Source organism: Pagrus major, chromosome 20 (genome assembly GCF_040436345.1).
Source record: "Pagrus major chromosome 20, Pma_NU_1.0".
NCBI lineage: Eukaryota > Metazoa > Chordata > Actinopteri > Spariformes > Sparidae > Pagrus > Pagrus major.
In genome coordinates this window covers 6062946-6080247 of record NC_133234.1, presented here as the reverse complement: position 1 = coordinate 6080247, position 17302 = coordinate 6062946, and the positions used below count along the sequence as shown (strand labels likewise).

General features: G+C 40.7%; 1 protein-coding gene across 2 annotated transcripts in view; it reads right to left on the bottom strand.

Annotated features, from left to right (window-relative positions):
• Positions 1-17302, bottom strand: part of reep3b (receptor accessory protein 3b) — a 35842-nt gene that overhangs the window by 12242 nt on the left and 6298 nt on the right. The window contains exons 2-3 of one of the 2 annotated variants that reach the window (XM_073489626.1): positions 8521-8593; positions 159-235 (exon numbers count right to left, since the gene is read on the bottom strand). In XM_073489626.1, the coding sequence (XP_073345727.1) occupies positions 159-235; positions 8521-8593 (150 nt within the window). Of the gene's footprint in view, positions 1-158; positions 236-8520; positions 8632-17302 lie in introns of those variants that run through there. The other variant, XM_073489625.1, reaches the window with a different exon arrangement.

The window sequence follows — 17302 nt, the reverse complement described above, 5'->3', positions numbered from 1 at the left end:
GTCACACTGTTGATAATGTTAGTTCACAGTTTGCAGTTGAGGTCTTGCGTCTATCCTGGAAAAAAGGTTGCTTCAAGTTTGTAGTAAAATTGTACATGTTGAGCAGGAGAAAGTCATTCCTCTGTACAATTCTGCTCATGTATTTGTGTGTAACTCACCATGCTAGTGTTAGGTCGGTGATGGTCTCCACCACTGTGTAGAGGGCAAAGACAATCCAGTACATCATCCATCGGACCTACACAGACACACAGACAGAAAGAACACTGAACAATAGAGCCTATCAGGGCCATATACTGACTGATATTAGCTTACTGCACATACACCGGTAGTAGCAGACTATATATAGTGGCTGATACCAAACAACATTTGAAGTCATTTAGATACAGTGTCACCGTTCTATAATCTGTCCACCAGAGAGCACTGACAGGTTAATGTTTACACTGTAACATGCTCCACTCAGCATGCATCTTTGTCAGAACCCGTTAAACCAATAAATCTAAGGCATCTGTATCAAGATTGTTTGATTTCTGTTTTTACATTTCAAAAAATTTACCAATATATCATTATCAGATTTATGGATATCTAATTCTACCCAGCAGTCTTTTGTGTCAATTTTGTGTTGATAGAGAAAAAGCTGAGAAAATAAAGAAAAGAAAATGAACAGTCTCTGTATGTAATGAAGTCTCTGTATGATTACTGGAGCTGATTCAGTGCCTTCTACTGAATTGATCTAACGGTTGAACATGATCATTATAGGCAGTACTTGATAACTTTAATAACTGGATTTAAGCCCCTTTAATACTTGTTAAGGCAACAGAGTTAGAGAATTTGGGGCTTACTTGATATTCTCTATTCTCTCTCCTTTTTTCTATATCTCTTTCCCTCTCAGACCAGTAGTAGTGAAGGGCAAACAGAGGTTTAGGATTTTTTCCCTCTTTGCTTTTATTCTCTCTGCTGTCCTCTCTGCTATCTCGCTCCCTCCATCCCTCTTTAAGGGCTTTCCAGGCTCTTCTCACTGCATTTCCATATCAAAGCCAGCGGTAGACGGTGGCAGGCGGGCAGACAGTCACATGGCAGGCTGAGGTATTAGCCAGACACGGCCGCTGCCGCATGACTGAACACACACTGACACTAGCTAATGAAATGTCAGTGTGTGTGTGTGTGTGTGTGTGTGTGTGTGTGCAGGAATAAGAGTAAAGTCTGTGTTTGAAACCGGGAGAACAAGAGAGGGGCAGGACACACAAACACCTTTCTCACAAGCACAAACTCTGAATCGCACGCACACACACACACACACACACACACACACACACACACACACAGCACTGTCTTTCTGCTGCCTGCACCATTATTGCTGTGGACTGGTTAATTGGTGACCTCATAGTGAACTCCCTCTACACTCTCTCTCTCACACACACACACACACACACACACACACACACACACACACACACACACACACACACACACACACACACACACTCTCATACACGCACACACACTCTCATACATACACACACACACACACTCACTCAGGGGCTGTAGGGAATGATAAATGTAAAGGAGAGAGAGAGTGAAACACAGAGCCAGTGAGGTGGAGAGGACATCTAATTTATATGTTTCAATTTACTTCTGCCTCCACTGCCTCTGTCTCTGTCTCTCCACTGCCTCTGTCTCTGTCTCTCCACTGCCTCTGTCTCTGTCTCTCCACTGCCTCTGTCTCTGTCTCTCCACTGCCTCTGTATCTGTCTCTGCACTGCCTCTGTATCTGTCTCTGCACTGCCTCTGTCTCTCCACTGCCTCTGTCTCTCCACTGCCTCTGTCTCTGTCTCTGCACTGCCTCTGTCTCTCCACTGCCTCTGCCTCTGTCTCTGTCTCTCCACTGTCTCTGTCTCTGCACTGCCTCTGTCTCTCCACTGCCTCTGTCTCTCCACTGCCTCTGTCTCTGTCTCTGTCTCTCCACTGCCTCTGTCTCTGTCTCTGTCTCTCCACTGCTTCTGTCTCTCCACTGCTTCTGTCTCTCCACTGCCTCTGTCTCTCCACTGCTTCTGTCTCTGCACTGCTTCTGTCTCTCCACTGCCTCTGTCTCTCCACTGCTTCTGTCTCTCCACTGCTTCTGTCTCTCCACTGCTTCTGTCTCTCCACTGCTTCTGTCTCTGCATTGCTTCTGTCTCTGCACTGCTTCTGTCTCTCCACTGCCTCTGTCTCTCCACTGCCTCTGTCTCTCCACTGCCTCTGTCTCTGCACTGCCTCTGTCTCTCCACTGCCTCTGTCTCTCCACTACTGCACCTCCTGATTTCATCTTCCACTTCACTCCCTTCTTTCTCTCTGTCTCTAACGGCATCTCTCCTCTCTTTCCTCTTTCTCTCCCCCCCTCCTTCATCTCATCAGTAGGGAGGACATTAAGATGTGACCTCAGTGAAATATACAGCAGCCATTTTGCCTTCCTGAGGCAATAGCAGACATTTACTGGCCCCGTCTATGAATAACTGCCTTCCATTAAAAGAGAAGGGGAAAAAAACACCTGACATCAGCTCTTTACAGCCACTGGGCCAACTGGTAATGTTAAGCTTAGCAGACAGAGCATGAAGACAGAGCTGGGCAGCAGTGGAGACTGACCAATAGTACACCTACACCCCACCAGCCAACAAGTTTCATTCAGCTTAATAACTTAAATATGGCATTATCTAGTATGAAACTAACCAACATAGCACAAATAAAACCACTGAATTTAAGATTACAGCCAGTCATGTTTTATATGTCTGCAATGAATATTAACACTTTGACATAAAAACGTTTTAAGGAAATTAAGATAATCCACCTTGGGAAAATATGTTTAAGGGTGTATTTTTCAGCTCTGAAGCTACATTTAGCAAAATCTGTGGCACTTAGTTTTGTTATACAAGGCCAGATAACTTCTAGATGTGACAGAACTATATCATTACTACAGAGAATCTAAATTTAGTTGCGGAGTGGAGATAAGAATTTTGGAAATGAAAAAAATCTGGGTAAAACATGATTAATTGTTGTTAATTTGTTTAATAAAACATTCTGAAAAAACGTTTTCAAGAATTGGGAATAAGTGCTGCTGTTGCTAATCATCTACCTATGTAGTAGGTAAGGCCTGGATATTCTCCAGGACACACGGAGACAGTGGACACAAGTAAGGCTCTGTTTATACCATATTTGGGTGTCCGCATACACACATGTTCATACATGTTTGTGGGCTTGGACATGGGCAGATGTTGGAATTTACATTGTGCAGACAGCTGAAAGTGGACAGTGTCATCATTACAGTCATTAAACCATACTAGCCCTTAGTTAACACAATCTCAACACTTCCTCCATGAACAAGCTCAACACTACTTAACACTCTGCTCCTCTGTTCCTCAATAAAAGCCTCACAGTGGTGTTTCTGTAATTATACACTCGTTCTGAATTTGATGCCTGCAACATGTTTGTGTTTATTACTGTGTTACAGCACCTTTTCTTTTAACAACACTCAGTAATCTCCTCATGTGTCGTGGTGAATCGTGTGTTTGATGAAGTGGTTAACCTCACACCCTCCTTGCTTGTGAACGACGCCGTTGAAGAACTCCCCTGTCGTACCCAATTGTGATACTATCACCTGTTACCACTGAACCACCTCTTTATCTGTGGACTGGTCCAAACCAGTGTTTTTGGAGCTTTCCACAACTTTCCCAGTCTTTTGTTGCTCCTGTCACAACTTTTTGGGAACATGTAGGTGTCAAATTCACCTTTATTGTATGTTTATTAAAAACAATAAAGTCTATCAGATTGAACACTAAATATCTCGTCTTTGTACTGTTTTCAAGTGCATATAGGCCAAAGGATTTGCAAATCACTGCATTCAGTTCTTATCTCTATCTTACAGGTTGCTTGTCCTTCACTTTCATTACAGCATCTTGAACAGTTGTGACTTTAATAAGAACAGTTTTGTTATCGACAGGTTAACTAAATACAGCATGCAGACTCAGTTCCTGCTGCACTCTGTGGTTCAAGCAGTCACAAACAACACAGGCCATCAAACAAGTCTGCTCAAGTCAGGCTGGGATCCAGACAGCTCTGCACTGAAGCCCATTTGTCTGAAATAGAGTCAAACAATGTAGCCTAGGGGTCAAAACCTTTAACTGCCCTCATTCAACACTTTATCAATTGTGTGTCAACAGTAGATAGATGGCAGAGATATAGTGAAGGATAGTCTCCAGTACTGTTAATGAAGGGGAATGAGAGAAGGGTGGCATTAGTCTATGGAAGGAGAGACAAGACATTGTTTCAGTCACTGATTTTACTTTTCTTGTTTAACAGCACACTGTCTGAGACATGTCAGTCAGCATGTTCCTACATGTACTGTATGTGCACACGCACACACATATAAAGAAGGCTGGGCCACTGGAATTAATTCTAAGAGCCAAATTTGACATGAACTGGAGTAACCTCTGGAAGGGTGTGCTGCAGCTCAAGTGCCATAAAAGCAGCTGCAGGCTCATTTCAGCTGTACAATATCAACAGGTAATGAACTCTGGTTCACTGACGTATACATGAAATCCTTCACATATGTACCGCAGGGTAGGCTTAAGGAAAAAATACATTCAATTTTATGAATTTGTGTCGGTTCGATTATCATGAAAGGCTGCAGGCTTATTTGCAAACAGCAGTGGATGCTGCTTCTAGCTCATCCTCTAGTGAGATCCAGTCTTCATTCACTGATTCAGCACTCCTCTTGACATTTGAGGGGTGCTCAAAGTACAACATGTGCAGCTGAGGTCTTGCACCCATCCAGTGAAAAAATGTTTGGTTGAAGTTGGTTGTTTATCTGCACACTGAGGGAGTCCATGAAGGTTTGATAATTTCAAATGACATTTTTTCCCAAAATTGGAGCAGCTGGTTTCTTCACAATTTCCTAGATATCGCTATCAAAAGTGATGGTACATACATGGTAAAGTTAAAGGTAGAACATCTTTCACTTCTTAGACCAGGTTGCATTCAAACATGCAGATATTGTAGGAAGGTGCCACAGCAGTAACGGTGACTCAGCTACTTCACACACTTTGCTCAGGTGGGGCCCATTCTTTCCCCAACCTAACTCTTTGTTTATGGTCAGATAAACAGAAAATTAATCAAATTCAGTGCCGCATAATCACTATTATCTAAGCTACTGATGCCGTTATATTTTCTGGGACCTGTGTGATTATGGAATTGGGTGGAAAAATCACAGACACGTACTACGTCTACTAAGAATACCAAGCTAGCTTTTCTTAGCTGAGCTAAGCACAGTGGCAGGTGGACAAAAAAGTTGATTTCCTTCCATGATTGGGGCAGAAGAGAAACTATTGCTACAGTGAGAACATTCCACTGTTGCACACCAAATAGAGTATAAAGGGCCAAGTGGTGTTAACATTAACTAAGCTTTAAAGCTGGACAACCTGGTTATATTTCTGATTATTCCATCCACTCCTTCCTTGCTTTCAGAGTTGTTAAGAAAAATTAAAAGGTAATTTACCTCTACCAACCCAACTGCTTTGCAACAAAGAAGTGGATCTAAGAATCAGAACCAGAAGCAGGCAGTAAGGAAGACAAAGAGAAGGAGAAACAAAGTGACGGGAAGCTCAAAGCAGAGTCGCAGCTTACTGCGTCTGAACCTGTGAGCTGGTGTGTTAAAGCTGTGTGTGAATGTGTTACTAACTCAGCGGACTGGGATTTCACTCTCGCTGACATTAGTTACATCACCCACTCTGCCAAGAAAACACATCCAAGCCCTTAAAGCTATATGCATGTATAGCTTCCCATCAAACCCTGGGTTAAATGGAAATCAGTGCTGAGACGCAACTCTAGTTCTTCTACAATGAGGAAAGAGCAGCCAGCATCTACAAACAGATACTGTTAATATGTGACATTTTTAACAGAGTAGAATCTCTGATGAATTCCATCAAAATGGTCGTCAATCAAATAGAGGGGTTTCAGATTTTGCAGTATATAATTGATTAAATCATTACATGTATGGAGAAAATACCTGATTGAAGTCTGAAAAGGAAAGCCAATGTGCTTAAGCATGTGTTCCAACTGTTGGCCAGCAGGGGATGACTCCAATGGTTTTGGAAAGAAATCCAACTGTATGTAAGCTTGTGAGAAAATGACCCTAATTCTAACTCGATTAATTACCTCAGTAAACAGTTTCCTCATGAATTTATGGTCTCAATCAATTTCAAGTCGTCATCAATACAGCATGATGTTCATTTTGTCAATTATGGTCTCATTTGGAGTTAAATACACAACAAATCAGGGTGTGCCTCAGGGCACGGCTAACTTGTTATTGACCATAGTGTGTCCTCGGGTTCTCAGTCAGATCCAATCAAGATATCCTCCCCAGTTGTGCCCTCTTTCTAGACATGGTCATTTTTGACTCCAAGAAAACAAGTCGGCAGTAATGCCAATATGAGGCTTCAAAGCGTTAGTCGACAAACCAATGGGTGACGTCACGGTAAGTTAACACTTAGTTTAAATACACTAAAAACTGAGCTGAATATTCAAATCCCTATCCTCATCTGACATGCATTCAGACATATTTATCTTTAGAAAACACGTTCTTTGACAAAGTGATTGTCATCTACATAAAACTTTGTATCAAATATTAGGCAAGGGCACCATGTTAAATCTCTTCCTTTTAAAATATTGTTCACAGATATCACTTGGAGAACTATCAGCAGGAAAGCTCAGGTAATATTTCCCCTTCAAGATATACATATATGTAGCATTCTTATGTGAACTCCTCCAAAGAGATTTCTTAATAGCCTAGGGAAAAGATGTGCAGCTGTCAGTTTCCTGTCACTCTTTAATTTATTTGCACTTGTGTCTAAACTTAACTGGCAGCCCTAATGTGAACCTAAACATCTCCCCCCTCATAAGCAGGTAGTTCACATATTTGTCTCTTCAGTATTACAAACTGCTGAAAATCTGAATACTTCCTTTACTTCAGGTAGGAGTCTAGAGAAAGGAAAACCTTGTTTTTTGATAAGCAAACTAACTAGTTGACAATGTTCATTAACTGTCCACAGGTAGACATATGATTAAATGCTGAATCTATATGCCCCTGGATTGTTGACCAAGTTGACCAAGTTCATATTGTAAATACTATGTATATACGAGTTAATTCTATTTCTTGTCTCTTATTATATTGTTTATTTTTTACTTTTTATTATTGTTTAAGTGTGATACTGTCCTTTGGCTGCTGTGACTAAGGAATTTCCCCCTTTGCGGGACAAATAAAGGAATTCTGATTCTGATTCTGATTCTGTTTAGAAACATATTGGGTCACGTAGAACATGACTACCATATCTACCTGAGGTAAACAGGTAAAATGAAAGAAGAAGACAGAAGAGACAGTATGAGCAAATGCCTCTTGGAAGTACATCAGACAGAAGATTCACAGCTGTGTCTTTAGCCAGGAGTTATGTATATATCAGAAATGGAAGCAGGTGGAAATGTGTGACTTGAGGCCAGTCATTTGAATAGGTTTAATTTGTACATAGTTTGAGCAAACTGCTGCACATGAAACCACAGATCATAAACAAATAAATCTTGTTAGTTGAAAGAGGTCTATTACAGGAGAAGGAGCCTATCTAACCTGTTTGCTTCAACAAGAACAACTGCATGGAAACATAACACGTATCTGTCCAGACATGGTTCACACGCATGCACGTACACACACACACGCACACTTGACTTGCAAACACAACCAGACGCAGACAGAAATTAAATAAGGACGCACCGATTGTGAAATTCTGGGCTGATACCAATACTGATGATTAAAATAACTATTTCAGCCAATAGCAGATACTGATGTTTTTGTGTTGTTTTATTTAATCTTTTTGTTGTTAATTTTTCCCCCTTTAGTGCCAAGCAAACAAATTAATCTTCATTATAAAAAATAACTGAACTGTTTTGAAGTAATTCAGCCCTTGATTACACTATCTTTGAAAGAGCACAAATTCAATCATACTAATTTATGAAACAACCTTTAATCTTAGCTTCTTTCACATGTAAAAGATTGTTGAGTTTTAAGTAACTGCTTCAAGAGCCTTTTTAGTCTGCTATACAACTACCTACCCACTGATTAAACATTTTCAGTACTAACATAGCCTTGCAAACTAATAGCAGGGATGTCACAACTCAGCAGCTCATGAATGTGCCAGCACAAAATTGATGAGATGAAAAATCTGCAATCTGCAACTGACATTAGTGAATGTCATCTTATTTGCCAAAAGGCCAATAGCAGTCAAGAAGGCGAATATTGGTCGATACTGATGTTCAGTCACTAATCTGTGCATCCCTAAACTTAAATGTAGCAGGTTAACGAACATTCAGAGTGCTGGTAACTTTGGATAGTTGCCTCAAACTCTCAAACCCTTTACATACACATGTACCTTTAAGTGTAGATTGGGGTTAGTTTCCATGTGTGTGCCGTAATGCCGTCATGCTGAGTAATGCTCATGAACTTACATATTCCTTGACATTTTTGGTCTTGACAGCTTTATATGAGTAGTACGCAGGATACAGAGTCCCAAACACCAGCCTGCAGGGAGAGAGAACACACAACATGAAGCTTATCATTTCTATCACAATCACATGTTAAATAACCACAATTAGTAATTTACTACTATTTCTTACAGATTTGCAAACCTGGAAACACATACTGCTGAAATGTTCAACATCCTGACAACAGTGATATTTCTGGACCAATGTGTTGCCTTGTGAGGCAGATGGATCCATCTTGCCAGGCTTCAAGCTATGTATTTGTATCTGAACACAAAGTGGTTGATACAATCGACATCCTATGAGGAACTACTGAGAGCTATGGACGTGTTTTAAGTGTTGAAGACCAGCAAGAGAAAGGGACTGTTAATCTGAAAATAACAGGTTAGTGTATATACCAATATCAGCCTATCACAGATATATCTGTATTGATTTATATGTTGTCAAATATGCACCAATAAGAATACCTTTTTTACACTATAATGCAATAAAAGATGCTTGGCAAGTTTACTGTTTCAGTGCACTGATGCCATTTTTGTTTTTTGTTAAACTATAAAATATCATGTCTTTGTAACATATCGCTGTCACAAGTGTTTGATAACCACATTTGAGGGATCACTGCAAAAAATATGTGTATGTCAGCCGACATATTGATATCTGAATAGGTTACTCCCCAACAGCGGTATCAGCATCAAGTACCGATCAGGCTCTAGTACAGTGCTCTCATTTTGATGTCTCATTGTTTAGCTACTCACATTGAAGCATGATTTGGAGATACAACTGTAAATAGCTATACACAGGACATTTGCTTACAGGGCTATATGTGATAGCCCATTCTTAAAAGTTCACACTGCCGGCATATTTTTAAGTTTAGAGCAAAATATATCAGGTCTGTTTGCATCAAAAATCAAGATTTTGTTGGCTGGTTTTCACATTTTGGGAGAAACACTGATAGATATAATCACTTTGTTTACATTAAAGTGCAGTAAAGCATCAATCTCCATGTTCACTGTCTTTTTTCTACAGCAGTTTTTCCATTCACTTATGAAGGGGATGTTACACTCAAACCAAAATGGCAATACAGTATAATCCTAAATGCAAACTGAGGCTTACATACAAAATTATAATTTTCCAGCTAAAAGCCATCATCTGTTCGTGCAGAACAATCTGGGGACTTATTTATATCCCGCTATGATCGGGTGTTGGGTCCTGACCCACAGTCTGAAAACCACTGGAACACAAGACAATGACTCAATGTTTCCTCTGTAATCTTCTGTAGCAGCAGTGGTTAGTGGTAATGCAGGGTTTGGTTCCATGTCTGGTCTACTGCATGTTTCAGCACTACCTCCATATACTGAACTCTTCTTTTGTACTTAGATACACACAGTATTTGCTATAGAAATAACATATTCATCATTTGAATGTTAGTGTCAACAGAATGGAAGTCATCATCCATGACTATTTGGGAGTAACTATATTGTACAAAAGAGCAAAGAGCCACTGAAAGCTAAGCCGAGTAAAACACAAACAGCATATGTTAAACCAACCATGGAAATTATTTTCAGATATACTGTGATAGGATTCATGATTAGAGGGAATGATCATTTTTGCATCAGTTAGTAATTTTAACTGTAAAAAACAAAATCATGATGTTGTAACATCTTCACTGGCCTCATGATTCGATTACGATTACGATTCAGCTGTCAACGATTCGAATGCAAAACGATTCTCGATGCATCTCAGTGTATGGCATCCTAAATGATCTATATTACTGAACATGCTACTTTTCATCATTTAAATTCCTCGTTTATTCATTAAGTTCAATAATCAGACTACAGCTGTCTACAAAATAAAAGCAGCACCTTCTCAATACATGAATATTACAGAAACAAAACATTAATCCATCTGCAGTGCCTTACACGTTTGTTGTAATCAACGATAATATTGTTTTCACATAGCAGCTTTAAGATAAGGCATTTATTGACTCTGCTGCACACACCTCTCTCAGAGTTGGACAGCAGTTGACAGTGCCTCCTCAGATCTTGGCTGATTAGCTGGGCTGCTGTAACAGTTATTATTTATGGCTGCAGACGTTAGCGTCAGGTGAAAATGGCTAACGTGAAGTAGGAGTCACGCTCAGCGTGGGTCTCCTCCAGTTTGTGCTTCCCAGCAAGTTCATAAACACTGGATTGGCCTATGGCACATCAGCTGGTTGCATCTCTAAAATCTCTCTAAAGCTCTTTTAATTGATTGTTTTCTTTGCCAACTGGGCACAGCAGAAAAAACTATAATCACAACACTAGGATATTATTTCCGTATGCACTTGTTATGGCAAACATGTAAGCAAACTGTTTCCTATTTACACATCCAGCAGTTGCTGAGAAATTAGCATGAGTTTAGTCTTTGTGTCCACCTGATGAATGTACAACCATGTTCACTGTCTTTTAGCTATTGTATAGTCTCGACCAACTCCTGAGAAAAATATGGGACTCTTAATACTCCATATTAAACAGCTGCTGAAATATTCAGTCTTAGCTGTGAATCTGAACAAAAACAGTAAATCCATGGGCTTGAAAACCAAAAAAATGTGGGGAAACTTGTGGAAAGCTTCTCCTACTTTGCTTCCAGCAGCGCCACAAGAAACAGACTTCCATATGCAGAGATATTACAGATATTATTGTCGTCTTCGCCGCAACGGTGAGAAGCATTACAATTCTGAATAAATGACTGAGTAAGACTATAGGTCTATGTGGCTGTTGTACACCATCTACTGAAATCAACAGAGCTATGTCTCTATCCTGACTCTCTCTCTCTCTCTCTCACACACACACACACACACACACACACACACACACACACACACACACACACACACACACACACACACACACACACACACACACACAGTTAAAGCACTAACAAAAGAATGAATATCCACACCCTCACTCACAGACGAACACAGTAACAAGGGCAGTTTGTCCAACCTCTCGGCTCTGAGCTGCACACTATATTCTTCCGACAGAACAGTGTGTGTGTGTGTGTGTGTGTGTGAGTCTGTCTGTGTGTGTGTGAGCAAGAAAAACAACTAGATCAATTTATAGCCCGACACTCCTTCCCTCCAATCCCTCTCTCTAACATTCTTCTGCTCCTTCTTCCTCCTCCCCCCGCCCGGCTCACTGAGCTTGCTATGACTAAAGCACAGTGTGTTCTCTGCAGATCTGCGGAGTATGCATGCTGGATCTGGATCTGGATCTGTTCAGCTGGAAAGCCAAATGTGTGCATACTCAGCCATCACCGCTGATACTAATTGGTGCATTTCAAGAGCTTTTCCCAATTTTCAAGACCGATCATGTAACCAGGAATACTCAGGAGAGAAATAATCTTTTTAAAAATGGTCAAAATAAATGCAGCAGAGTCTAGAGATGGGCGATCCGACGAAATACGACTGTGATAGCTATTGTGTGGTCATAACAGATTTTTTTTAGTAACTTTTTCACGTATCCACTGGCCCAACACTGACATTTCTGTCTATTTTACCCATTAATAATGTCTATATTGATTTTCCACCAAAATTTATTATGTAACACTACCAAGTGCCAAACTCCCGTTCTGAGAACTGAAGCCACTACGGAAGTACCAAAATCTGCATTTCCTCAAATGGCCAATCTCCGTAAGAGCCCATGTTAAAAGGCCCAACTTTACAGCAGAAAAAAAACAAGTTTACAGTCTGGTACAAAAAACGTCTGTGGCCTCTATACCCAAGTAATGCCTTTATGACAAATGTATGGGGGTTGAATTTTTATATGACGTTTAAATTATATTCAGGCTTAAATTTAGGCATAATTAGGGTGCGTGGCTGCTTTAAGGTACCCACAAGCTGTCTGCTCAGCTAAACACCTCAGCTAATTCCAGTCACTGAACTTGATACATGTTTATATTAGTCCAACCAATATTTTGCCGTGGCCAATATCTATGTAAATGTAGGCCAAAAAGTAACATAGGGTGTCAGTACAGAAATGCCAAAGATACAAAACAGCATCACGATCAGGTGGTTTGGAAACCAAACTAAAGAGTAAGGAAATATCAAAATGAAGGAATTGGGATGTATTTTCCTCACCCAAGCTGAGTTAACACTGATGACAACATCATGTTAGGGTGGGCAGTATAAATGGTATAAAAATTACACAGGTATAAATTTGCTCTAGGGTATGAATTTGACTATACGCTGCTCACCAGTGTGAGTTGTTTTTTGCTTGACAAAAACAAAAAAAAGGTTGGTCGACGCAGGATCAGCGTCATTTGCCTGCATCAGCAAATAGTCTGGAAAATGTGAGAGCCCATGCAGTTTTGTTTTGTGACAACGCAATGGCTGAAAGCGCTGGACATAGTGAAGAGGAGGAGCAGGAGGAGATGGTAAAAAAGACCAGTGCAACTTCCATTGCTAGCAATCTTTTCCACCACGTCAAAGCAAAACACGTTCTGAAGAAAGCAAAAGAATGAGGCCTCTGCAACTGCCAAGTGAATTGTCGAACTGCAGTGGGAAGAATTAAGCTGTCTGTGCAGGTGATATATCACTTTCTGAGGCATTTTCCAAAGGCTGTCCTTAAAAAAGTCAGCAGTGGGGCAACATAGCAAATGTCATCAATGTGTACTTGTACAATGTGTAATGACATGTTTCCTTTTCAAACAGTTGAGAGAAAGGGCTTTAAAGACCTGGATCCAAGTTATGTGCTACCGGGCCGCAAGCACTTTAGCCAAATTGAGATGCCAAAACTATACGGCAAAGTCCCTGAGCAAGTGGAGGAAGAACTCAGTCAAATGGAACATTATGCAACTACCAACAACTTCTGGTCAAGTCACATCACGGAGCCTGACATTATTAGTCTGACCATCCACTTCATCAGCAACGAGTGGGAGTTGTGCAGCAAATGTTTTACAGACTTCAAATTTCCCTCATGACCACACTGATGAGTTGATAGCCCAAAGCTTGAAGGAAGTGCATGGGGGTTAAAAGAAGAGTCGCAACAATGCATAACCATCAACAATAACACAATGTCAAAGCAGTGGGACTTAATGACTGGACAAGACTGCAGTGGTGCAGCCACAGTAGGTCAAATTAAAGTGCTGTGATCAAGACATTTTTTGAGACACTTGTACTTTGCTGAAGTATTTACATTTTATGCTATATGTTATACTTCTACTTCACTACACAACTGAGACAAATATTGTACTTTTCACTCCACTATATTTGTCTGATGGCACTAGACAGCATTCTGTATTCAACATGATCAAATAGTCAAATGGCCACCAACTAGTGCCAACAATGATATACCACTTTTCCACTAACTTTAGCGAGTCTACAGTTTTTTTAAATGCAGGTCAACCCACTTGAAATCGCCTATTGACCCCATTCCCACTTCCTGCAGGCAAGGCAGCCCGTCTGTGATTTTTATCTGAAGCGTTACGGTGTATGTCACTGACATCACGTTTCACGTCACGAATGCACCGGAATTAGTTGTAACAGAAGAGAAAACAACAACAGACCCATTGTGAAAGAAGCATCTGTAAAACGGTGGATTAAAAAAGCATGTTTAAGTGATTTGACCCGTGGAAAATGGGTAATAGATACTGCAAAAAACTAATGGTGATTTATGGCCACAGATGTGAATAAGAAGGGCCAAACACCCATAAGAAAAATGTAGACTTGTAACCAAGAATGTTAGACTTGGGCGCACTTTATGCATGAACTAAATTCCTTTCAGTCGGCAAAGTTATTCTAAGTCATTTGTATGGGGTTTTTTTTGGAACTTCTGATCTTTTCTTCTATCTGCTGGTTTAATGGCTTGTCACTGAAAGAAAGAAACAGCTTGAACAATAATGTTAAGCTCCTATCAAAAGATGACACCAAGATTTTAGCCTGATATGTGACCAACAAATCAGAAGGAACTGTATGAGCGTACAAAATTCGGGGTAAGTGGGTAAAATCCACTGCTGCCATCAGGACATTGTTGCACTTTACATGCTGATAACAGGAATTCTTATTCCAGGTCAATTATACATCTATGCTTCAATGCTCTACTTTTTAGAAGGCTTCAGAGTGATCTTTAAGCTGCGTCATGTTTATTTAAGAGGTGGGAATCAGACAGTAAGTCACGATATGATACATTGATACGTTCACGATATGTTGCCCACAATGAAGAGATCATGAAACTGTGATTCTGCAATATGAATACCTTGCAAGACAGTCATCTAATTCTCAGCAAAAATAGACCTGAAAATGACCTGTAGATAGTCACACTGACAACACACCTGCGTTTCACTACAGTCTGTATCTGTAGAAGATGTCACAGACACACAAGTGAGCAGCAGCAGCTCAGCAGCCACGCACTACACAAGCAGGCAGTGTGGACAAAGCATAGGGCAGTCTTGACCAGTTTGTTGCATGCAATACGACATTGTCAAGGCAGTTATGGCAAGCTGCTAGGCTAGAAACAAGGCTCACCTAGTCTGGTGCAGGCCACATTTTGGGCGTTGGCATGGCTCCAAAACTAACAGTCTGAGAAAGGTCTCATCTTGAAGTGGAGTTTTCAGATTAAATCCATACCTGATGTGTTATGACCCAAAAAAGGTTAGACACAACTTTTTTTTTTCCATTACCGGAATGAGGAGCTGCTGATTAATGGAATACACCCACTCAAGAGCTATTCAAGTCATCTAGTGAAAATGTATTTCATATCGCAATATATATACTGTATACATACTGCTGAAAAAAAAGCACATGCCACCGTAATACGTGTGTCTTTTGATGATTGTAGAGCGTGGAAGTCATCATAGAGTTCTGTTTGAGTCCGACCACCATATGGTTGGGATTTCATCTGCCAAAGGTTTTAGAAATCTGAAGGGATACCAAGTATCTGTAAAAGATGCATTGACACCCTGATCTTGACTCATTTACTTGCCCTTTGTGCCACGACGGCTGGAATGAATGAAAGAGTTTGTAAATAAAACTGAGGTAGGAGCATGGACTACTGCTGCTGAAGGTAAAGGATGGAAATGTGGAGGATTTCACAATAACAGCAACCTACATACCCACACAGACACACTGTATATAGTCTTCTGTACAGACACACTGGTCTCCTCAGCAGCAGGCGAGCTGCCAACAACCACAGCAGTTTATTTTCCTGCTGTTGCCATAGAAACAGCCAGGCTGCCAAAGCTTCCATACTCTCCTCTCTCTTCACGTCTTCATATCTTTGTCACACTCTGTAATTTCAACCCACTGTGCTTTATTTGCATAAGGGTGGACAACAATACTGCTGAAACCGTCCATCCATCCATCCGTCCCCAAAAAAATGAAAGTTTGTAAATGAGGGTAAGTCCTTTGCTCTCTTACACTGGTATGTGTGTGTGTGTGTGTGTGTGTGTGTGTGTGTGTGTGTATGCATGTTTAGAGTGGAGAAACTGGTTGCACAACAACCCAGACCCTCTACTGTCCAAGCACACAAGAACAGAAGCCTGGTGGGGGGTGCTGGTGTGTTCACATAGAAATGGAAGTTTCAGGATAGTCTCTATTAATGTCCATATTGGACAGTATTTTGGTTGTGTAGTTGTGCAGCGGTGTCAAACAACTACACACAAATCTTTCCTCTCCAACACTATAATTTGAAGGCCTGGAGTTTGGCTAGCAGATCTTAAACATGCTAATGAAGGGCGACTGCTGATACTGTGATAATAGTAGGTATTTGTGTCTCAGTTGCTCCTAATTTGCTTTGAATGTAGTGAGTCTAGTCAGTCTGATCTAGTCTACAGGCAGGTTGGTTTGTTGGCAGGAAAATTTGGGTGGGTTCATCCGTCTCATGATGGTGGGAGAATCATCTATTAACTACACTATTAAATACACTATGTCTCAAAAATGTAATTAACTTGCCAGGTAATAATTGATTTTGACAGAAGATGTATACCCTGTCTGTCAAAATGAGGGACAACGTCTAATGCAACCTCCGCTCCCTCCTTCACTCATTCACTACTTCCTATATAATAGATACCCAAGAGTTTATTCAATAATGAGTATCATCACTTTTTGCATCATCACTGACTGGTGTGGTGTGGCAGAACTTTAAGTTTTGCATATATTCAATATGCATTACTTTTTTAGGGCAGCTTATCCACCTTATTCCTAACCTTCACTGTAAAATTGGAACAACTTCTGGCACATCCTGTCATTCTAGCTAGCTAAATTGACTAATGATGTCGGAACATAACCACCACTAATACAACCTTTAGTAGCACTAATACCCCTTTTCCACTGGTCAAAAATCACACTTAAACCTGCTAAGATCGAGCTTTCGTATGCAATGGGAACGTGTAAAATCTGCATTTTCACCTGGGTTAACTGACTCTGCATAGACCCTGTTTTTTATCACCTCGGCTCGGCTTTGACCTTAATGTAAGACCCGTGTGAACGCAAAGTGATGCATTATCAACATCCGAAGGTGGCGCGTAAATAAACAAGGAATTTGGGATGCGGTCTGTTAAGGACGTTTTATTACTGGACTCGTGGAGCCCCGTTCATTCCTATGAAAGCTGCTCAGTGGAGTTTTGAAGCAAAAAAAGGACGAACTTCCGGCCGTGAAAACACCTGGATCATCGACCGAGCCGGCTAACTTCCTGTTTAGCACCCGGCTAACTTAAATGGGGATAAGATAATTTAATCGTGCTGCTCTTCTAGACTTTCCAAATGCTTTTGGAC